Here is a 26,077-nt window from a genome sequence, read left to right on the forward strand (position 1 = left end):
TCATTAAAAATACAGTACATTAAAATATAATTCGGTATCAAAATTTTACCTCCGTCCGGAGCAAGGTCTGATCACAATCTGCACGCGGTTGCAACGGCTTAAGAGATAAACTTATTTATTCATGCTCGCGAGCCTGGAAGTTTTTACTGAAAATTCTCAAGCATAGCTCGCGCTCCGCCGCTCCTGAGTACTCTGCTTAAATCACCATAAACTTGACTAACTTAGACGTTTTACGGCATTTAAGTTAATTTACACTTGTTTAATTAAACTTTACGTGACGTAAGAAATAATTTCAAAAGATTTTATTGCACTCCAACAATGAGTTATGTACAAGAAATTATATTTTGTCTTTCCTTCTATTTTCGATCTTCATTTAACTAATAATAAATTTTACTATTACTAATATGAAAAGGCTAAAGAAATAGTATAAATAATGCATGGCGCTTGTTGCTGGAAGTTAAATATAACCTACAAAAAACACGTTATGCCGCAGTCAGTTTTTTGAAGAAGACCCTTAATATAGATTTGCTACGACAAATCACTAAAAGGCTATTTAACCTTTAGATGACTATATATCAAGCAGGTAATCAAATAGAGTGATCCAATGCGCAAACCCAGTTTAACTACAAAACACGGTGGCAAACGTTAAATAAGGTAAACAGTACGATTATTGTCACCGTGGTGAGGTCACAATGTTTCTAACCAATACAAGTGCGAACAGAGAATGAACAATCACAAACACACCCTGCTTGTACACGCTAATTGCAGTGCTGCTTAGTGTCAATGAACACTAACCCTAGTAAGAAACATCATTCCCTTCTTTTATATGAATAAATACTGACCACAATCTCACTAGTTACTGTCTAAAGAGCTACTATATAGCTATACATCTTACTAATATTATAAATGTGAATGTTTAGAAGGATGGATGTTTGTAAGAAGGTATCTCCGGAACGGCTCTCGGAAATGATGATGAAATATTGCACAGATGTAGAACATAGTCTGGCAGAACATATACTATACTAATTATGATTTTTTTAGTACCGTGCGGACGGTGCCGCGAGCGACAACTAGTTGTATACATAAACAGCGTAATACCTAAAAAGCAAACATTTAAAGAAGTTTATCTAAAGCTAAGGTATTTCTCAGGCAGCTGCATTATACGCCTGCAGGGTCCGGAGTTTTTTTTTTGTATAAAGTTTCACATTTCATCAGATAAGTGAGCGCTCGATTAGGCAAGGCCTCTGCGTAACGAACGTCATAACATTTCAAAAGCATAATGTACACACTTGATTATTTCGCTTTTTAATTTATGGTCATAAAAAGTGGCCAGGCGTAAGTCGAGCTAACAACTCCAGCTCTAAACATACAGTTGAGGACTTTAATTTCCAACCCATATCGATGAAATGTCATTTCACGGACACAGTTCAATTTGGTCGAAAGCTTGTCTATTATATGTGTTAAATTATAGCCGTTATATAGACATTGTTTTGTGAAACTCAATCTTGAGTGGAAAGGGAATTAAATTCTTTGACTGTACCGTCATACTTGTTTGTCCGTTTACCGCGATTAAGACATTTTATTTATTTATTTATTTATTTAAATCATCTCACACGTATCTCGCATATCGTGTGTAAAAATCCTCTTACGTTTTATCCTAATCCTATAATCTAGATAGAAAAATAAAGATTTTAATAAAACACTGTCTCAGTATACTTGCTGTGGGTTTCCACTACCGAAAAACACGTGAAAAAATATTGTAACATTCCAAGGCCAGTTAAACGTTATCTATATGAATCAAATTTATTTGTCAAGATCGCATTTCGATGGCTACGCATAATATTTTAACAATAATTATTTCGAGTTATGTCTAATACATGCGATAAAATGATTACTATATAAGCTTAAATATAATCGAAACATAACGGAGAAATTGTAAATACCTATTTCTACTGTTAGGAAGAAAATCCGAAAATATGCCAGTGTATTGACGCAACACTAGTCTTACTAAAATGTCTACGTTTATGTCCCCTCACTATTCTGACACTGGACTTTGAAAAGAAAGCACGTCATTCGAGCAAAATGTTTCTAATTAATAATGTCTAAAACTACCTATACAGTCTAGAAAAATGTAGATAATAAATGTAACTTATGCTACGTTTTTCCGTTTCTTTTTTATCTATAATTTTTCCAATGTTGCGATACGCACCAATAATTCTTCATATAAACTTACTAACCAGGTGTACTTTGGTAAAAAAATATTCATTGTACACATTAAGCCTGGTTTAAACTGCTATTTATAGACAACAGTGGGCAAAATAAAAAACTTAATTAGCTTGGAATGAAGAACAAACAAAGTGAGCTTTTTACAAGCTTCTGTTGTAATTTACATATAATTTCACACTTATTAAGGTTATTAAATTGTTCTACGATGCAACAAGTTTTTTTTAACATTCTTTTGCATACGTAGCAAGAAAATTAAATTATTGTTCTTATTCGAATATAAAAACCCCGTTTTCTCTTTAAGTCTTCTTTAAGATTAATTAACATAAAACTATATAGATTTATGGCAAACTAGCTGTAGCCCGCGACTCCGTCTGCGCGGAAGTAAAACATACACAATTAGTAGCCTATCTGTTCTTCCGGACTATGTTCTATATGTATGCTAAATTTCATCGCGATCTGTTGAACTGTTCTAGAGATATCTAGAAACAAACATCCATATATCCATTGAAAATTTGCATTTATAATAGAAGTACGAGTAAGAAGTAAGATGATTCCATTTTGTCACAGTAAAGTTACGAGACTAAACCAATTGCAATATTCAATTAATCTTCCATATATACAGGATAGAAAAATAATTATAATTGTTTTAACGTCGTTAAAATAGTCTGCTTATTATAATGTGTACGCCTCTTAAGGTGTGATACGTCCGTCTTCAACTATAGTTTTAGTTCTATCAAATAAAGGCGTGGCCACACTACCGCGATACGCAACATATTCCCCGCTGAATATTAATCGCAGTTATTTATCGCGTAATGAGCCGTTAACGCATCTAACTAATGACAGTCTAACGTTACCTTACTCGGTGAATACACCGCGTCGTATTATCATTAAAAATTATTAATGATGTAGTAAACAACATTATTTATTATACTTGTTTTTTTTACTATAAATTGTGAAGTTAAAATATTCTACTGAATATAGAGATGACTATACATTATTTAGCAGAAAAATAGGTAAAAACATAGACCTTTATGAAGTCAACCTAATATACCAATTGTAGACACACTATACTCTTTTTGTTCTATATATCGACCCATCCAAAATCTTTGTATAAAACATATCGGAATCCACAAAACTGAGATAACAAAATGTTATGAACGGGGTATTCGTTTCATAAAAGAGTTACATGTATTATGGGATAAGACATGTAACCCTTTTCATCGCATGAGTTGATTCGTACCCTAATAAATATCTTAGTAAGTTTTTAAATCGATATAAACTGTAGGTCAAAAATATTCATCGTTCATCTAACTTAAAAGCCAAGTGTTTTCCCAAAACCGTTACCCAAAAGCTGTCGGTCGTTTTCTTTTTAAACCCCTGTCGCTAAAAGCCCCTTACGTATTCGCTCGCGGCGTCGCTTATAAAAAATTCACCGTTGAACGTCTGCTCAGGTCCCAAATGCAAGCTCTAAGTGTGGATTTAGGTAAGAAGGCGAAGGTTTATCGTACGAATAGAACTGGGTGATGTTTTATGCTAAGTAGGCGACTGGGTCTTGGCTTTCAAATCACTATTCGAGACGCGGGAGGCGCTCTAAAATTTTATTTTCGAGTGCTTGTCAAATGGTGTCAGATTTAAAAATGATGTTTTATAAGTAGGTGTATATTGTGTGCTATTCTAACTATAAAATTGAAGTAGACTGAACTGTCCAAGACTCTATTTATTAATGTTCAGTGTTACTTTCGTCCTGTCGGTAGAGCCTTAAGCATAATACGACAAAGTGAGTTAACGGTTGTCATTCATAAATAGAAATCGATTCGGAAGTGGTTAATTGGCATTCAAAAATGTCTAGCTGGCGACGCCGGGTCTATAGTAAATTGTTAGGTTTAGTACATAATGCTAACGATTATAGATTATCTATGTCTATTTAGTCTATTAAACTTTTAAATTTAATTTTTCAGATTGAAACTGGGCCTCAAATCGTTAATTGTCTTTTTTGTCTTATTTTTATAAGACAAAATTCTCTTTACCCTTCCACCTTTTTTCTTATAAGAAAAGGATGGGAAGTGGAAGAAGACTTTTGACATGAGAAGATGCATGGGAAGGAAATCTCTCCTCCGTCGAATAAAGGGAGGCAACGCATCTGCAATTGTGGATGCCTATGAGCAACGGCCGCTCTCTCGTTTGCCACTTTAAAATATAAAAAATATAATATATCTTACCTTCGCTGAGAGGGCTTTGACCCGTGCATTTTAATTTTATAAACTCATAGTTATTATGCACACGAAATAAAAATGAATGTTATCTATAATCAACGGATATAAAGCCTCAGCACTAAGCCTTACAAAACAAACGAGTTAACAGGAAATGATAGTTATGCAGACGATAGTTTTCGTCTAACCGGAAGTTAGGTCCCAGACATTGTTTATATTTAGTACTTACATGTAAACTGTTCTTGGTAACATGTCGTATAAGCTTTCTAAGAAGACATTTTATGATAAAACTTTGATCGTAAGCATTCACTGAAAAAACTTAAGTTATTATGTCTTGAATGACATATTTTTATATAGTCGATAAGACGTTGAAAACCCACGTGATTTAACATGTATAGATTTAATTACCAACCTAACACTTCCAAAACATTATATTTCCCTTAGTATTTTTTTTATGCTTTAAAAGACCAATTATTTTAAACCTTAACCAATCTTCCAAACTCTTCTGAATTACAATTAAACAACTGCATGAGTGACGTAAATCCTAATCGGTCTGAGAGTGCTGGGGTCGTGCTCATTACGACCAATGTAAGTACGCCCATTGCGCCGTCGACACCAGACCGACGACCCCAAAATAATTCTCGGGATATGCAATTTTACAATGTCATATGAATTACGATTGAAGTATTAATTATAATTAAATATAAAAAGTTTCATCGGAAATAAAATAATTCTAAGTCAAACTTTATGAGATGTTACTAGATGGACACGAAACTGCATTTTGTTTCTTCTCAAAGATTCCGCAAAATATTAATGTTAAACATTGACTTGTTTCGATACAACATTAATGATAACTGTCATTTTAGAATTGAGAAACTCTAAAATGACAAAATGACAAATTATCAAAAAAGAACTTTTTTAAGACATAACAGTTTACGTTGTGGTAGAAATAAAAAAGACATCATACGAGTAATATTACAATTAGGGTGCACGATACCATAGTCGTCACCTGAAGATGTCAGTCGCGTGTCTCTATTGAAACGCTTAATGCATTTTTTATTGGCCCGTGCATCGAACCCGGCACCCCTGCCCTGTCCGTAGCAAGTGACTCGCTGCGTCGTATGAATGAGACGTCAAAAAGACCAATTTATCGGCGCACGACAGATATGTGGATTTTATTACGCGTTTCATATTTGGGGTTGTTATTATGTTTCGAGGGTTAACTGATGAGCATCGTTTAATATGTTACTTTTGGGGTTAATATCTGTGGGAATGTGTTAACTGTGATTTAATATAACTATTCAACGATTTCTTATGACAACATAGACTAAGATAAGATCAATTTTTTTTTATGTCTAGTTTTGTTTTAGGATTATGACAAAAACTGTAATATACCTAATAACGTTCTTGGTTAGAGGGTTTAGTACTTGAGAACTTGTTCTGAGATTTTTCTTTTTTTTCAATCGCACGGATTTCATCAGGTGTTTTTAGTTTTCTTGTTCTTGTGCTTCCTAATTTCATTCTATAGAATTAAAATTGAATAATAGCGTAATCAACGATCTATTTTTTTTAATTCCTGCCTACGCTCATACAATCAAGTGGGTGCATTTTGTAGTCTATTGTCGTATGGGCAATGCCAGCAAATTGAATTGCGTCCCGTCTGACAGATGGGCCCGCTCGCTCGCCGGACTCACGACAAATTTGCGATATTACATGCGGATTAATGTCGATGCACCATTTTTTTAGGGTTAAATTGTCTTTTGAGAATCACCCCTCGTATTATTTTATATAACAACGCATTTTAAATCCAATCCCTATATATTAGAGTTGTGTTTTCTAGAGGTAAGGTTGGAGTTGTTTTCTATAGTTCTAAACTTGATGTGGAGATCGTAAAGGGTGATTCCCCAAGCTAGATGGCATCCGTACGATGGTTATCATAATCCCTCCATTGACATGATGTGATGACACATGTCGTGTAGTCGCATTCTAAAATGTCTCTTTGTTAAATCTATGGGCGGCCAAGTGGTCCGTACATGTTGCTTCTACCCTATTACAATAGATATAAGGTTGATAATAGTTCAGTATAAACGTAAAATAAACTTTGTATCGCCTGGGAAGATGTAGTACTGTGAGTTCACAATGTGAAATGTTTGTATATGAAGATCTGTGTATGTTTGAATTCAATCCTGGTTTCATTTCATCTTTATTTGCAGAGTCTATGTCAGGAGCGAAATTGTTTGTTTTTACAAATCATGTTTTTAATTAAAAGTCTTTTCTACTCAGAAAATAATATTAGTACTAGGAACGTCATGATATGTTCAACGTTTCACATTCATTTACAACCTGATACATCCAAGTTTTATGAAAGTTACTGTAAAATAATAATTAACCGTATTCTAATTAAAACGGGGAAAGAAGAACACATAGGAAAAAAGTTTAAAAGTTTTGGTCGAAAATTGTTACAAGTTTTTTTTTTGTTTAAATATGGATAAATATTATATTACAGCTATAATAGCTTATTACAGCAGATTTCCATGACACGATTTAATGTTAGTGAAGATTAAAAACGTGTAACAAAAGACTGGAAAGGGGGTAAAGTAATTCAGAATTAATATGTCGGGGCCGTATGCATAATTACTGTTCCTAACCGGGGCAAACTGCAGAATCATAGAAAATTACAGGATTCCAAACAAATGGCACAAAAGAACCCTCGTTGCGAAATACTTCATAGCTCAACTAATGGGGACAATTTTTTAATATGGGGTGTCCCGCAACCCTCCGACAATTAGACGAGATCGTACCAATGTGTAGTGATCGGGACCGATGTACAGGTTCCGTACCGAAATGTATTTGATAATACATCACTAGAGTTCTGATTTATCATCATTATACAACGTTGTGATGTGATTCATAGAACCAAAGTGATTGATTTTCAGACACATTGCTAGGTTGAAAATTACTATGAACTTTTAATAAATGGTACTTAGGGAATTGGTTTATCCCACTTACTATCATCCAAATCTATTCTAGTATTGTATAGAAGAATTAATCTTGATAATTTAAGTTTGCTTGCATCGTAAATAATCTTCATATTAATATCTGAGATATAAATCTTGAAATCCCATCGATATTAATATTAGTTCTCAGACAAATGACATCCCCTCTCAAGACACAACAATAGGGCACTCAGGAAAAAACTGCTTGGGATATTTTATACGAATTTTAACCAATAATTGCAAGAAATATAAACATCGGAAAGAAGTCGGTCCTGAGGACTTTCACGGTGCTCGAATCTCGAATGCTACATGGACTAAAATGGGAAAATAATCGTAGGCAAAACCCTCGCGACAAATGAACATCGGGAGCTCGAGAGGTCATTAAAATGAGGCTCGATCTAAAAATGGGGGGAGGGTTAGGGCGCGGGCGGCGGAGGGGCAGACTTTTGAGAACCCTGTAATTGGACCAGGGAGGGTCTCGAATCCTATTCGGAACAGCGGAGGCGGAAAGACGGCTCAACCGACTATAATTAACAACAAATATGGGTGAATCGATTTTTGCTACGTGCACAGTCCGCCCATTAGGTTACTCTGTGGGGCGAGCTTTCGCGGTAACAATAAACCCTTAAATATTAACGTTAAAAACACGTTTTTGTGGGAAATACTGGCTCGTTTAGCAAGTGCCGCGGTAATGGCCCGTTGTTTTCGTTTACAATGTTGTCGGGTTAAGCGAGAGGGGTTTTTTATATTATTTTTTTCCTTTTATTTTCTTTTCCTTGTTTACGTAATTGTGTATTTTGTGAGCAAACTGAGGGTAGACGGTAATCGGCGTAATTTCAATGAGGCGACGTTGTGCCTCGCGGTATTACGAGTGCTTTGTGTACGTCAATAAAAAGGTAATTTGAAAAGTAAACTAATTTCGCGTGAATGTAATAAGCATTCTAGTAGCAAAGCAAATGAACGATATCCAACTATGCATTACCAAGAAACATATACTAATAAAACGTTTCAGACAATTGACTTTACGATAATTTCACCATTCCACATACAGGTTACGTTATCATATTAAATGAATATTCATTAAAAATAAATCTCATTGTTTCAATACAACTGCAAAACACAAATTCTATTTTAGTCTCCTCTTTAGAAATTGGAATAGACACAAAAGTTACAAAAACATCCAATAAAGATAAACCGATACCAAAACCATAAACCAAAGTAGTCCACAGACAAAATGACCCAAACCTATTAGGTTGCTATTAGACCGCACACTGCGTTAGGGGCGTGAAATAATCGTACAAAAAAGGACATTGACAAGGGAATCGCGTCACCGCATTATGTTAATAGGACCCAGATATGACAACATCCAAATAATCCGCTTTGTTCGGGGAATGGGCCGCATTAGGACGTGAGTCTCCTGAGACTTTTTCCTTTGATTTAATATCAAATTAACTTAGTATCATATTTGTGGCATTTACCCAACATGTAGCATCTTATATGAAAAACAAATATGGCGGCGAAAAATAGAGTACTAATCCATTGTCATTAGCAAACAGAGTCGAAAATTCTTCAATTTCTTAATTTAGTGTAATCGAGACCGTACAAAGGTTCTATTCTATACTATGTATTCGTATGCCAGAAATATGATTGTTAAATAAATTGTTTTAGATCATTAGTACGTAAGAAGGTAAAAATTCACATAAATAGCTATATCAACTAAAGCACTTAATTATGGAGGTATTATACTTAAAAGTATTTAACAAAATATTTGGTAACAATTAAAAAACATTGAGATGAATTAAGATTGATGCCTTTGAAGAGATGCTTGCAATTAAGACAAATTAATGACATTGTTTCCGCGTATTGTCGAGCAACGTACAAAAAAGTTGGCGGAACGTTTAGGTAATCAACTCCGGCAAAAAGCTTTAATAAAAACAAGTAAGCATCAAATGGTTATCATAACTCACCTGTCAAGAAAACAAACATAATATTAAAGTGTTTAAACGCTCAGATAAGTCATAATGACAGGTTATCTTACGCTCCCCGCGCGCACGCGATGTCGGGAGGCGCCAAATAGCTCGTTAACTGCCCCTCGCAAACACAAAATATTACATAACTTAATCCCCACTTATAATAGATTTAACCTGCCATAAAATTCTTCTCTGCGGGCAAATAAGCGGGGTGGGTATTTACAACAAATTGACTGCACCGCACAATAGATTTTGAGAGGTTATAATAGTCATAATTCATGTTTTTTTTATTCACCAGTACGGATGATCGAGGGGCAATGTATGGGGTTAGCTTGTAAATTGGATTTAATATTTTCATTTATAGCAACACTTGTGTGAAATTGAACGCTCGCTTAAGGGTTATTTCGCGTATTATGGATAGGGTTAATCCGTTACTCTAAAGTGGGTAATGATAGGGGTTGTTATTGTATCTATATCTTATTTTACTGATGGATTAGTTTATATCAATATTTTTAATGAGAATTCATAAGTAAAAACGTAAAGTTTGAAAACTATGTATACATTTATGGGTATAATATCTAATTTGTACAGGATGTATTAACAAATTATTAGTATTAACAATTTATCCTTATTGTAATGTGGTATACAGGCTGTTGTTTTCTACAAGGGTATGTTTTAGAGCGACCGTAAGAAGTCTTCTATCTACAACAACAAACTTGATGATATTGTTAAGACTAAATTAACTTAAGTAAGCGTAATGAATAATAATATGTGATTCACAAGTTACATTGAATAATTACAAAACATACCTTACAACTTGCATATTTGTATGTATTTGCATCGACAAGATATTTCCGTGATTAGAATCAAACTTATAGTCTATTAGTTTCCAGAACTTTCCACTAAGGCACCTTGTTGCCGATACATACGGAACTTTTTACACTTCTTTTTACTTTTAATTTTTATGTTTAGAATATTATATTTTATTTTTCCTTTTTCTATTAATTTGAAGTAGTTGTAAATAAATCATCAAACAGTGCGCGCTAATCCTTTTCCTTTACTCCATTTTATATTTTCATTTACTTTTTAATTATTATTTTATTTTCCAAATTTTATCTATTGTCTTTACTCCTATTTAACATATATCATTAAAAACTTCTTCAGTAACAAATAAGAAAGAATATTAATGTAACTAAAACTTTCAAACAGAAGGGCAATGATTAAGACCCTTTACTTACGAATAAACTAAGATATCTGTATTTAAAAAGACGAAAAACGAGCTAATCGATTTTTATTTAAAAACTTATAAATCGCATGAAAATTAGAAAATCACTTATATGACAACTACACCAAGTTAATTCCTCCATAAAAAAAACATCAAATAACAAAGATATAAGAAATTAAAAAAATTCCGTATCTGCTGTAGAAAGAGGAGGTTGGGGTGTTACGGGGTCAGGTGGAATAGGGGATGGGGGAGTAGAATCCAGCGGGGACTTTCTAGGCAATTACCATGTGCAGCCGGTGTGCATCTCGTGCGAACTTATTCAGATTCCACGAAGCCGAAACGGAGATGTTGCGACTGCATTGTGCTACGTCGTTTGTCGTCTACTTGACTGCGGCTTGCGTTACGTTTGAATGATTTCAATATTCAAATAATAATTAAACCCCACGAATATACAAATAAAACATGTTTTATTGGTATTTCAATAAATATATTATAGTTTTTTTGCTACAACAATCAGATTCTAACCATTTTGTCTTAACAATTGGTCGATGCCACAGCATGTTCTAAAAAACCTACAAAACAAAAATTTAACAATGTTAAAGTATTGTAATAAATAAAAATATACATGCAACGTATAACATTCGTGAGCTGAACAACAGCGACGCATTAACAAAAAAAAAAACAGAAAAACGTAAGGAGATTTCATAGGGATGCGTCTATTCACGCTCTCAGAGCTCGACGTATCAAAGTACGGGAAAACACAATTTTTCTTAATTTCGCAAAACGACTTTTCCCGTCTACTGTACGCACAATGAGATCTCGCACAAAGCCCTCTGAAGGGAGCCGACTGCTATGACGCTTTTAAAAGTATTACTGCTCTCCCCCCGCGCACCCCGCCTCTGCAATGCCACGACACCCCAACCCTTGCTGGGCCTGATTATTTATACGTGGATATGGTATTATCGAAGGGAGAAGAACTTAAACTCCAAAAAATTAAACTCAAAACTACTAAAATCACTAGGTTTTACCTCATAATTGTTTTAAAACTATCGATATCGATGACTGCAACTACAGAGTGCAAAAAAGATATTAAGCAAAGTAAATTAAAGACCAAACTCCCTGTATATTAATGCTACATTAAACTAGCTATTACATTTAATATTTATTTAAAGAAGCGTGTTAAAAAGATAAATTATCGATAAGTTACTCTAACCAACACTGAGAGCGAGATAGCATTATATACTGCGTAAGGACTACGCAAAACACAAGCTATCTTTCGTATCAATTCACTACATATCTTAGTTAGTGAGGTGTTAATTATTCGTTACAATAATGAGCCCGAATAAGTTGGAACAATGCACAATTAGACTAGATAGAAATCGTCGACGTCGTCGCACCTTCTGTCCCTAAACGTGCCGACAAACAGTCTTTAATGATATTCGTACTTCCGAATTGGCATTATGTGTGGTACAAGTTACATACTATAGCGTATTAACTCTTCATTGTGTAGGAACCCATTCTATCGTTTATATCGTATTCAATAACTATATAAAAATACGTCAGTAAAGTTACTGAAATGCGATTTACTTATCTAAAAGTTGTTTCGGATATTTAAGATAATTTGAAGTAAAATTCTCATGTGTGGTATTAAAAGAAAAAAAAAAGTATCTGCAATTAATTGTCAATCACAACACTAAAGCTTAAACGCATTAGTTTTAATAAGGTTATATTCCAAATTGCCCGCTAAAGCATTTTGCGTTAACCATGACGCTATTGTTCAAAGAGGTACGGTTCAAGGGCAAGCAGTGCCGGGGAATGTGGCCTAGCTTCCGCCACCAACACCGGCGAAGGCTCCCGTCATTGCGAGCGGAATAATCATTAGGTCGACTTGAAAAGATTAGCTCAGTTACAGATGACGCGCACTAAGTCGATTGTGATTCTCGGAATGTTGGAGTGAATGGGAATACATTTGCGTGGGTTTATAAAAGGTTTTTGCTATTCACGAAGCGTATGTTAAGTATGAATAACAATTCAATGTAATACATTTACTTATTGGCATACTGTAGATGAGGTAACTATGAGGTACAATGAATTGCAATACGCAATTTGAAATCGATTTTCAATTTAATATGTATCGTGTCTTTATCATCATATCTTCATTTTCTATGTACTCTAAATTTGTTGGTTAAGTAATTATTGTTACATATTATACTTTACTAATGTAGTAATTAAAATTAGAGTTATTTTAAAGAAAAGTGTACCAGTAGCATAATATCAAAGTTGCTTTTTACGAGACAAAAATGTAACATTCCGCAAAAACAAAAATTCCGCTGATTACGCCGCGCCCGCGGCTGACAAAACAGCAACGGATAAAAAAAAGAAATCTCCTAAAACGTCATTACGGTGCCGGGCCGGGCGGGGGCCGGTGTCCCCGAGATATATCTGCCATAGAGAATACTTTAAGCGGAAACCCCACACGCATCAAGACTCCCAACAATAGGGTATCTCTCGCAATCGCGAGTAATAAAGGCTGCGAGCGCCCACATTAAAATCTTATCCCTTTCTTAAATAAAAAATTCACGAAAAAATAAGAGAGGAAATCTCCCCTATATTATTCAGTGGAAAGCGCTCCCCTTCCCAGGAGCGCAGTTACAGTCCAAATCCGGATAGCGCCCGCGAAGAAAGCTCAAAGAAATTCTAACTTTACCTTCTACTGTACAAAGTTACAATTGGTGTGCGCGTGTTTCGATATCAAGAATGTGAAATAGCCTATATTGTGATAGGGGTAGGGTTCATTTTAGCGCATATAGTACGAGATCGGTATTATAGGAAACGGAGCTTAGCCGTTAGTATAGTATTTGAAAATGAGATGCAGCGTGGAAGGTAGGGGGAGTCCCCCCCTCGGGCCGGAGGGTAGCGGGTCGGATAGTGGGTGGGGTAGCGGGCCTCTCGAAATTCGAATTACCGGGGCGTGTGTAATGATTTTCCCGGACGGAATTATGGCCGGTATCGGAGACGAATTGGAGACGGGAATTGAACGCTCTTTTTAAGGGTGCGCTGCAACTCTCGCTGGAGATCGATGAGGACTCTACGTATTTCCTGAGCGACGCTAATTACCTTGATGGCTAAATATTGATTCTTTGTGCTCGACATTTTACGCTTTACCGCATTTATTATTTAGGATTATTGGGACTTTTTCATGTCTGTAAAAAATTATCGGATAACGTACTGTCGAGAAAGGTTTATTAAGGCAGATTTTTATTCTTATACCGTGCGCAAAAATAACTTTTTGTTTAAATTTCGAAATTTGTATCCAAAACGAGTTCAGTGGTAGGGGACGTCTTAGTGCCTAGAGCCGTGACGTCCTGACTATCAGACCCACGATACCACGAGACTGGGTACATCACCCATATCGTAGGTAAGATAAACCGTTACACGTACGCTAGGTACACCCGACTGCGGGTATCACGAACATACGTGATAGTGATGACGCGTGATGATACGTTCACTCACATCGGTGCTTTTGAATGCGCAATAGACTTTTAAGAGATTAAAATAAATTATTGTTTAAAAAATAATAATAAAAACTTTCTATTGAGCAATTTCATTTTAATTGTTGTTAAAAGGGTGAATTAATTAATTTTTATGCCATAACATTTATCCCACAATCGATTTAATTACTTCATTTAGAAAACAAACGCAAAAATAACGTATAAAATATGATCTTTAACGTCTTATTACGATTACAGTTAAAGTTGAAATGTTACAAAAATTACTAAATAAAATGAACAATGTTAAGAACAAAGTGCGCAAAGTTCAATGACCTTTACCGGATTAGGCAGTGCACACACAGACCGAACAAACTACTTTATAGTTGACTACAAGTTTAGATGTAATCCGCAGCACCTCTGACACGGAGCCTGACTTTGTCACAGCGTCTGTTTACTTCATTAGCTACCTTTGATACAGGGATATCCTATTGTTTGAAAATCGATCTAACATCTGTACCGTGCTGTGACTTCTAAACCTAATATTACTTATGATAAATTCGACGTCGAATGAACTAAGTTCTATTGTTTAGATTTGAGTTTTGAAAATGTACTACATAGTTTTGACGTTGAGTATAAAGTTTAAGTTAGTAAAAAATAATTTCTAATTTAAAATCAAATCAGTTCTAAAAGCTACATTTTTTTACAATAATGTACTAAATATCAGATAATAAAAGTTAACTTGAACATAATGATTAAAACATTTTCTTAGCGTTACGAGATCGCGGTCATATTTTTGAAAAGAAATAAAGCATTCGATGGCCGGGTCCCGCGGCGGAGCGAAAGCAAGCGACCCCGAAATTGCCGTCCGCATTCACCCAGACAAAAGCTCTAAAACACACCCCGCGAGCAAAAAGAAAAGCGTTTTCATCCCATCCCCTCCTTCGAATTTCCCGCCCCAGAGCGGGGGCGGCGACCGTGGGGGTGGCTCTGCACAACAGAGACCAAACTTAGAGCCGTGTAGAAAAGAATGAGACGGCCATATGTCCACCTGTTGCTGTGAAACTTTTATATTTTCGCTGTAGGTTCTTTTTTCATTTCTTACTTCTTTCTAAGGATTTGAATGGCGAGATCGGTGCATGCGTACTCGCTTACTCCGCGTTAGGTATCGAACGGTTATCGGGTCTGAGATAGCGCGTTCGATTTTCAAACGTCAATTTCTTTTCCATCTACCCCATTTGCATTTTATGTGGCCGACTGTACTTTTGTGACTCGTAAAATTATATTTTATCGATGTTATAGTATTGAGGGCACTTTAATATGTCGATACTAATAAGAAACTCTATTTAATGCTTACGTCCGCGTATAAAAATATAAACTTTACAGCTCACTAATGGCTACTAAATTTATACGAAATATTCATTTATTATGTTGACTCGATCTAAAATGGCCGCGCTGTAAACGATAGTAAAGTGTGGCATCTTAACCATGGAAATGAATTCTTAACGAAAACCTTGCGTTTCCACGTTTCCATTTATTTTATTGTTTATTTATGAATGTTTTCTGTTTTAAATAATAGTAAAAACTAGTTAACATAATTTTATATTAAATATTAAGTAGCTATAATTTTTAAAGTGATATAATTTAAAATAAAATATCGAATATGACCATCAATATCTTTAATATCATGGATTTATTGATGCTCCAAAATATTCTAAATCACATTATAATAATTCCTATATTTTTATAACCTCACTACTTAGCACACTTTAAATTTGTCACCTACTTTATGACGGAAACACTCACCAGTTTTAAGACACAATTTCACCACGATCTAATATTTACGGAATCATTTAAAAAAAATTAGAACACAATTTTAATATTACAAAATGCATATTTTTCACCCTTGTTTTTTAATTTTTAATTTGTGTTAAAAAGCAAATAAAATTGAAGATTAGTAATATTGTATTATAAATGCGAATGTTTCGATAGATGGATGTTTATCAAAAGGTATCTCCAGAACGCCTGCATAGATCTCGCTGAAATTTGGCATAGATGTAGAACATAGTCTGAAAGAACACATAGGCTACTAATTAAATTTTCGCGCGGACAAAATCGCGGTTTGCAGTTAGTTTGGGTATACAACATGGTCATAAGATATATAGATAGGGTAATTTCCACGTCCGTATGCAGGATGAAGACAAAAATAAAAACTGTTTGTGTAACCGTTTCCGGCTGGTCCCGGGTTCGAAGACGTGCACGTGGCGTGGTTATTACTGAGAAATAATCAAATAAAAATAGCATATACGATTAAAATACGATGAAAACCATCCATTTACGTTTATGTATTTTGACGCAGACTGATCGTAAATACAGAAATATGATAATTATTACTTCCGGACAGTAAGTTTAGTTGTCAATATTTTAGGATACTTGGTATTCTCGGCTATTTTTCTATGAAATCTACTAAATTGTAATATAAAACATAAAAAATATCGTTCTAATTATACTTCGTACTTCATACTTAATAATATATATGCGAAGTTTGGACGAATGAATGGATGTTTGTTCGAAGGTATCTCCAAAACGACTGCAAGGTTCTCGCGTCTGGATTTTTTTATATTCCGTGCGAGCGGATTCAAAGGCGACAGCTAGTATTTATATATTTATGAAAAACGGATACAAATAAAGTATTTGAGATGTGAAGTATCGGTGCATAATCGTCATGTTGTACGCTCTGACATCGCAGATAATTGTGATTAGATAAAAATATCTTGAGTGTTCGATATGGCGAGTCAGAAATAGTTTTAAAATATGATTTATTTGCAATGTTTATATTTATAACAAACGTACATTTGTTTAGTACCACTTATATTTGTTCTGGATCATAGTACTTTGGATAGATTACTTAAGTAAAGAATGTAAAACATTTATTTTATAATAGTTTCCTGGTTAACCAAAAGAAAATATAAAATACACTTTAGAATTGTGGCAAATATCCAAAGAATTACATAAATCCCATAAGGTATGCGTCCATTAGCCCGCGCCAGACGCACTACGCGATCCGCCCGCAACGGATTTTAGTTTGCTTTGTATGAATTAACACAACGCTGCGTCCATCATGCGCCGATCTCGTCGAAAGACAAAGCAAATCCGTTTAATCGGTGCGTGCGGAGTGTCCGGCGCGGGCCAAAAGACGCGTACCTTTAGGTAGCTTACAGTTAGTACATTTGTATATTTAAATCTAAAAAGAACTTACCATAGAGACAGGCAGTGGATGTGCCCCACCGTTGGGATAAGGGTACGGAGTTACGAGATAGCCCATGTTGAAACTTGCTGGATGATGTTCGAATTTACCTGATGAGAAATATAAATACATTGTTAAATTAATTAACAAACTAATACACCTTAGTTAAAAAAAAAGAAAACGTAAGACTCTACTAGATGAAAAAGCGCCATCTACTGTATGCATATTAAAATCAATATTTTTTTTAATTTAAACTAAATAATAATACATATGTAACATTTCTTTATTTTAGTATAAACTCGAAAACAAAAAAAAATAGCAATGAAAAAAATTACGGCGTTTGAGATTTGAACTCGTTCTTTTTGTTTAGAATTTTATCTCTCGTCTTAACGTCTCCTATATTATGTTGTGTAGATGTAATTACCCGTTTAGGTGATCGTTTAAAATGTAATGTTGTCTCTTTTCTTTCTAAGATAATGAGAGGGATGGTATCATATTTCATATTAGTAACAGTAGAAAGAGCAATTGTTTCTACATTAGAAACTAAACGATTGAAATTTGAAATCGAAATGAAATTTCGTACAACTGTTTTTAAGTAAAGGAAAAAGTATTAGATATCGTTCATCGTTACTGAAGTGTTGAATATTAACGTTTTTCACGAACATTATAAACGTTTGTAAATAAATTAGAAACAGGCATTTCCAATATGTGTTGTAATTTCTTTTGCAAACAACTTGGCCTGCATAACTTATAAATAACTGTACATTTCGATTTCATGTACAATACTAGCTGTCGCCCACGACACCGTCTGCGCAGAACTAAAAAACTTAAAAAGCAGTCTATGTGTTCTTCCAGACTATGTTCTACATCTATGCCAAATTTCAACGAAACATGTTGAGCCGTTCTGCAAGATACCTTCAAACAAACATCCATCCATCTAAACATTCGGTTTCTAACTATAGTAAGAGGTAAGATTTCAAGCTTTCCTAATTGGTTGGAGACTTCATAACAAAAGTGTTGTATAAATTTCACGTTTCTAGGTACACTGAAAGCATAGAAGTACAGTCACGTAAGTAAATGAGTACAGTGCTAACCACGTCAGTAAAGGGTGGGGGCATCTGACGGGGAAATTGTACCGAGACGAGGACTCATTTAGCGTAATTGTCGACGACTGTACTCGACGATAGTCCGCCTCGGTGAGTTGGTAAAGTACGCATTGTCTTCAATTTCACCGACTTGAATGTTATTATTGGACGTTTTAAGCAATTTATGTTAACCGCGTTGTTTTTTCTTTTGTTGATTAGAATGTTTCCACTGTCGAAAAACTTGTATAAAACAAACTGTCGTTTCTTTCGACTTTTAAAAATAAGCGAATGTTAGTTAAAAAGGATAAAATAATGGATGAAATATAAATAAAGTGTAATCATACTGATATTATATAATAAATGCGAATGTTTAGTTGGATGGATGTTTGTTTGAAGGTATCTCCAGAACTGCAGAACAGATCTCGACGAAATTTGGCATAGTCTGAAAGAACACATAGGCTACTAATTATGTTTTTTTTAATACCGCACGGACGGACTCGCGGGCAACAGCTATACATATATACCACTTTGTTATTTCATAACATACTCGAAAATACGATTGCCTAATAATAGACAGAGATTTATAATTATTTAAGTGAACTTTGAATAAAAACGCCTACCAAATTAACTCAATTCCAAAAGGAACATAAAAAAAAACATACAAACGAATTGAGAACCTCCTCCTTTTAGAAGTCGGTTAAAATAAAATGAGAGAAAAATCTAATAACTATTTTATAAAACAGAGACGTAACAATTAGGTCACAAACTCATTGTTGAATAAAAATAAGTCATGTATTTCGTTTTACATTCATTATAACTTCTAATTTAGACGTTTATTCTCTTCATTTCTCGTTCTATTTATCTACATAAATAAAAGTGGAGAGCTCTAGAATGCCTTTACAATTTGTCAGCAGCGATTCAATTGCTGGCGTAGTATTACTATAATGAGTCCCCCCGGCTTCGCTTATCTAACACTAATGGCGTCTGCTTTTATTTCACTTATTACACTAGAGCTCGTAATGAATGAGCAGAGAGATTAATATTTCATGTACAGCGGTTTGCTACATTTTTAAATATTATTCGTGACAATTTATTAACATAGTACCATTTGGGTAAAAATACTTTCAGACTTTTGATTATTTTACCGTGGGTTTCTGAGTTATTGTTATCTGTTTTGGTAAAGATGACAGGAATGACGATATGTTTTATATAGAGTATTTGATCTCAGATACCAACAGTTAGTGGTATATATTTTTAAAATCAAATATATCTTCTTTTTTTTATAACAAAAGGGCAGCGGGAACACCGAGGAGTTCAACAACGCCGTGGTGATAAGCTCGCTTCTTTTTAGTTTGATCATCTTGTATTAGGACAATGAGACAAAAAATCTAGAATGGTGAGATAAAGGGTTAATGGTGTACATTTAATACGGTTTCCAACAGACAGATATTTGTTGTGATCATCAGAACGAGCTTTATTAGCTTGTTATTGATGTTAAATGTGTTAAATTTACTTTGATTCTTATCGACTAACTAACCAAGAAGCTATCGAATACAATATATTTGAATACGACACTCACAAACATAGCTTATCATAAAGATAATACGTTTATTGAATTGATTTAGATATGATAAAAGATAATTAATTATATTTCTAGTGCTTACTTCCCAGAAAGAGGGCCACACTTGATGCGCGAACTGACATGTTAATAAAATATTGATAAGAAATCTAGCCTTGAGATTCTGAACCACTTAAATGCACTTTTGTACTGAATCATCATATATAGGCGAGCGTCGGTGGCTCTGTGGTGAAGCACTTGACTTGCAATCTGCAGGTCCTGGGTTCGAATCCCGCCATGTACCATTTGTTTTTCGCTTTCCGATTTGCATATGTACATTTATCCGACTTTTTTACGGTGAAGGAATACATCGTGATGCAACCTGCACATATCTGAGAAGTAATTCAAAGATATGTGTGAAGTTACCCAACCCGCACTTGGCCAGCGTGGTTGACTATGGCCTAATCACCCTTAACTTAGGGTAGGCTCCGAGCCTTTCGGTGGGGACGTATAGTGAGCTGATGATGATGATGATCATATATAAAAACATAATTATAACATCTTGTGAGTGCCGGTGACAGAATCGTTAATTACTTTTGGGTTTAAAAAAGAACGCCTGTGTACATTTATAGAAATATGCATGCGGGGTGCAAAATATTGTTACTTCTTTCTTATGAATTGTCAGATAGGTCTTATACCCCTATTTACCATGGGTTTCTGAGACCAAAATGTCCGTATAAATATATTTTTTATATCAAAAGGTGGCAAACGAGCGAGCGGTCACCTAAAATCGCTGGACATACGAATTTTAAGATGCCTACCTTTAATCAACGGATGTGTGGAAGCACAGAAAGGGAACATAAACTATTGATAGGTTCTAGATCCATAAAAAATCGAGTCAATTTCCTCTAAAGGTAAGTGTTAAAAGTTCAAAACAAGAGGCAATATTTGGAACAAATCGGCCACACGAGGGCTCATCCAAATAAAATCGTACACCATAATTCAATAAGATCGAGCGTAGTCGTTCTCGGAATCTATGCCGCGGTAGGTCTGAAACCTAAACAAATATTGACCGGGTCCGGACCGCGCCGTGTAATATGTATTAAACACAATCGTACACACGTTCTTCTGTGTACACACACGGGTGTACAGTGAAAGTCACACCACGCCACGTCGATTAGGGAACTGGCTACCGGTTTTTTTTAAATAAAAGTTAGTTAAGTACGTCTCATTAGAATCAACAATACAAATTGATTATTATTGAGATACTAGTTGTCGCCTCTGCCTCCATGCGCAAGAAATTTAAAAAAAAAATAGCCTATTTTTTATTTTGGCTGGGCAACCTCCTGAGGATGGGGGAAGATCGAAAGGCCAAAACAGCATATCTCGGGACCCCGACTGGCCGACCCATCGGTCGGCCCAAATACCGCTGGCGAGACGCCGTAGAGCAGGATCTGCGGGAGCTACAAGCGATGGACTGTTAGGAGAAAGCACAAGACAGGCGATTTTGACGATCTCTTGTGTCGGAGGACAAGACCCACTTTGGGTCGATGCGCCAGCGGAGTAGTATTATTTTTTCTTCCAGACTATGTCCTACATCCATCGAGATCCATGCAGCCGTTCTTCAGATACCTTCTAACAATATCCATACATCTAAATATTTGCATATATAATATAAGTAACATAAAACTTTGTAAAATCGTAACAAATATGTCAATGTACGACGATACATTTTGCTTGGTACGGCACGTACGCGAAAAGGTGAGCCAAGAGATGCAGCATTAAGTACAATAGATAAGCATCTTATCTGACGCATCAAGCACGTATTGTAGTCAGGGGTGGACATGTTCCGGGAACGTGTATATCTATTATAAGATTCAAACTTTACAGAGGCTCGTGGTTATTTGCGAACAAATACCTCTGCAAGTACCGGGACTCTGCCTGTGGTGAATAACGCGCGCAATACCTAAAATTGTTGAGCTTGTTTGAATGGTATTATACATGACAGACTCTGAATATTAAGCGATAGAAGAACCAGAAGATCTATATTGTTTTCTCTGTTTTGTCAAAGATATTGAAAGGGACGACGATATGTTTTATACAGATATTTTAGTCTCAGAAACCAACCGCTAGTGAGATACTCAGAAAACTTCCGTCTGCAGTCCCTCTTTGTTATTATAATGTTGGCAACGCTTTTCTGACTATTATGGAATTTGATGAGTAGTCTGCTATAAAAAAATGTCCCAAAGGTAACTTTATTTATAACATGTCGCGTGTTATAAAATTTTATTGCACATTAAAGCAAAAGGAATAAATTCATTGAATCGTTTTAATAAATAAACAGAGTGGCAACATTGAAAAGAACTTTAGATAAAGCGTTATAAAACTACCTGGGCGGGCGGGGTTCGAACCCGGGCCGGACATGGACTTGCATTTATGTTTGCGGTCGCATAAAATTACGTATTTTTTGCGGTTTGTCGTCGAGAATTATTATTTGTATAGTGAAATATGATAAAAATCGATATCTTAAAATATTAGTTTAGTTGTTATCGCAAAGAAAATAAACAAAAAAAAATTTATCACTATATTTTCTAATTTTCATTCAAAATAAACTCATTACTAAAATCACCTATCCTTTTTTCTATTCACATAAAAAAGATCGTTAACAATTCCTAACATAAATTAGCATACTACTAAAACTAAAAACAACCTGAAAACCTTTTTTTATCTTATAATTTTATCTTATAAGCTAAATAATGATGATTGATGTTAATAAAATGAAATGCACTCGTATGTGGTAGGACCGTGTGAAATGCAAATCTGCAATCTCTAGCTACGGTTGTTATATATAATAATAATATAAAATCCTGTTTATTTTCTCGTCATATTGTAACAGAATACATATGTGTTAGCTTAGTTTTTTTTTCAGAGGGGAATGCTTTATGCATACTCCGCACCCCGGGGGGGACGCGGTAGTTATGAGGGATTCTCCTCCATAGCGGAGGCATACCCACTAAACCCCTCTGTTCCTCCAACGCATCGGGACGGGACCACGGGCACGCTTTCGCTCTCGTCCGCGGCCGTGTTATCTTAGTTAATAAAAATGCTATAGGCCCTTAAGTAGAAACATGCATAAAATTTAGTCATATCTAAATAAGCTATTGACCTATCTTACTTCTTACTAATATTATAATTACGTAAGTTTTAATGGATGGATGCTTGTTAGAAGGTATCTTTAAAACGAATGGTATACATACAGAACAGTTTCTGCCAGAAACCAGCCTATTTAATAAGTTTAAAAAAATCCACACGGACATAGTCGCGGGCAAAAGCTAGTTACATACTTTCATACAAAAATGAAGCAAAACAGCTATATATTTTGGTACAGGCCTTTAGTCAGTGTAAGATATTTTCCTCGACACCACAAATATCTACAGCGAAACTGCACTTATGAATATCAAGAGACATCATGCCTTGTATAAGATTACTATAATTTAAACAAAAAAAAAGGAGTAAGGCTTTTTAGAGCTGCAGTGATTGATGACCCGCAGAGCTCCAAACACTTGACAGGTACACCCTGTGAAGCAATTACCATCTTTATCGCCTACAAAAACCACCGTCCGTCGGAACCTGTCTGACTCGTATACGTATGGTTACTTTATCTCGCTATGAAGGTTCCGTGAGAAAATATTAGGTATTATACTGTGAATATTTCAAATAAACATATTAATTTTTGAGAAAATAAGTTTAAAAACAACAAACAAGAGAGGAGGTTAATTTAAATTTATTTTACTTTTTCAATTGTTTAACCGGTGATTTCAAAGACAGTATTTTTGACAAAACAGATATTTTTTTTTATAACAGAAGGGAGCAAACGAGCAGTGGGAACACCGAGGTCCTCAACATCCCATGGACATCGGCAATACCAGAGGAATCGCAGATGCGTTGCCAGCCTTATAACAGTATATTTTAAACAGGGCTTTTGGTCTCAGAAACCCACGGTCAGTCTTGATTTTAATATAGTTAAAGTAAGTAAAATACACATCTAAGCTAGTGTTCAATAAATTTATAATGAAAATATTTGATATAAGCGAATGAGCAAACTAAGATAACAAAAAACAAGATTGAGTAGATACATTTAATTATTAATTGATACGAGCCCCTAAAATGATTTTTAGATAATGGATAAGTCAGCAAATGATGTAAGTGGAAGCGTTTCTAAAACATTTAATAACAAAGTACGTACGAGATTTTAATTACGAGTTTACCAGTGTTCTGTCAAAATTGTACGTAATACATTGCGTTTTATGCATATAGAAGATAAACTTGATATAAAAGCAACAATAGCAATGGAATAATGTAAAATTTCACTTGTACTTTTATCCACTGTTTGACATTTGTGACCTCTACTAGGTATTACGAGTAATTCTTATAAATTATATCAAGACAGTTAACGTCCGACAGCGAGGGAGAGTTCATGGTTACCAAAAAGGACAGACAGCAAATAAAAAAAATATTAGATTAATATCTCGAGTAATTCACCACTGGAAAAACTTTTCATCGTATTTATTAGTAAATCTAAGGATGTACAAACTTAATGCAGTACATTATTTAATTCAATTTAACTAGATGTATTCAAATTGTTTTGTCAGCACTCAGACCGTATGCTTGTGACTTGCACCAACTCACATTATAAGTGTAAAAAGCTCGTTAATCTCCTAACGACGACGGTCTAATTGTGAACGCATATCAAGTTCCAATTAGATGCTGGATATAATGACATAAAACAGCGTGCATCGCGACAGGTAGGCCGACTGGTTGCGCGCGAATTGTGAGAGCGAGTGAGATGGATATAGCGGATTACGTCATGCGAGAAAGAAATGAAATAATACATTAAAGACAATAAATCCTATGCGACGTAATACATTTAACGTATTTTTTCAGATTAGATTTTGATTCGAGATATATTCAAGGAATTTGATAATATACTATTCCTTGAATATAATTTTCGTTTAAGATAATCATTTTTGATTATCTATATCTGATAAATGGAAACAACCATTAACACATTTATAGTCAAAACGTACTTACCACTTTATTGTGGTTATTGGAGCGAATAGAATATTTAAAATTAAAAGAAGAACAAATTATTTAATAGAAAATAAACTTGCCAAATAAAAAGGAATTAAATAGAACATTGTACAAAAAGAAACAGCTGCAAGAATAGACATGGCGCTTTGAATGTATTAAAACTAATAAAAAGTAATGGTCTAAGCCCCTAAAACCAATACTAGCTTTCGCCTGCGATTCCATACGAAAAACAAATCTTAATTTGTAGCTTATCTTCTACATCTATGCCAAATTACTGCAAGATACGTGCAACCGTTCTAACAAGTATGCATCCATTTAAACATTCGCATTTATAATATTAACAATATTATATTTTTTAAATAAAACTGAGGCAACCCTAACACATAACATCCTCTGAAATCCATTTAGCGTTGCATTTGATAGATGGATGAAACTATCGCGTTGATTTTTAATATTTACGAAAATAGAATAATGGCCTCGAATTTATCGAACCACTATCTCGATATAAAAGCTATTAGCTTTTAAAACGTAGTTTACTGCAACTTGTCTATAGTTTTGAGTGAATTATTAATATTAGACTGTTATTAAAAAAAAACATAATTTGTCACAAATTTTATTCAGGTTATTATTTCCCACCTACGTAAAGTTTGGAAAGACATTTGTGACATTTAATTGGTCAAACTTATAACCAGTCTGCATTGGCCTTTTCATCTTATTGTAGGTTTCCACTCCTACAATACTTACAAAACAGATTTTTTTATATCATTGTGATGTAGATATTGCTAAAAATTGTCACCATAACATGATCCACTCTTAAGTTTTCTTAAATCATAAGTCAGAATATTGTATAAAAATAAAATCATTGTGAATCTAATAAAGAGAAAATAAATGATATTATATGCAGATGATATCCAACCGAAGCGTTCATGGCTCAGGGGTTAAGCACTTGACTTGTAATCTGCAGGTCCAGGATTCAAATCT

The 26,077-nt window shown here is 34.7% G+C and overlaps 1 protein-coding gene across 6 annotated transcripts in view; it reads right to left on the reverse strand.

The window, feature by feature from the left end:
- Positions 1–26,077, reverse strand: part of pan (transcription factor pangolin) — a 126,517-nt gene that overhangs the window by 38,498 nt on the left and 61,942 nt on the right. For all 6 annotated transcript variants that reach the window (XM_013319313.1, XM_013319315.1, XM_013319314.1 and 3 more), the window contains exon 4: positions 17,375–17,472. In XM_013319313.1, coding sequence (XP_013174767.1) covers positions 17,375–17,472 — 98 coding nt within the window. The remainder of the gene's footprint in view (positions 1–17,374; positions 17,473–26,077) is intronic.

This window comes from Papilio xuthus, unplaced genomic scaffold (assembly GCF_000836235.2).
Source record: "Papilio xuthus unplaced genomic scaffold, Pxut_1.1 DF826159.1, whole genome shotgun sequence".
NCBI lineage: Eukaryota > Metazoa > Arthropoda > Insecta > Lepidoptera > Papilionidae > Papilio > Papilio xuthus.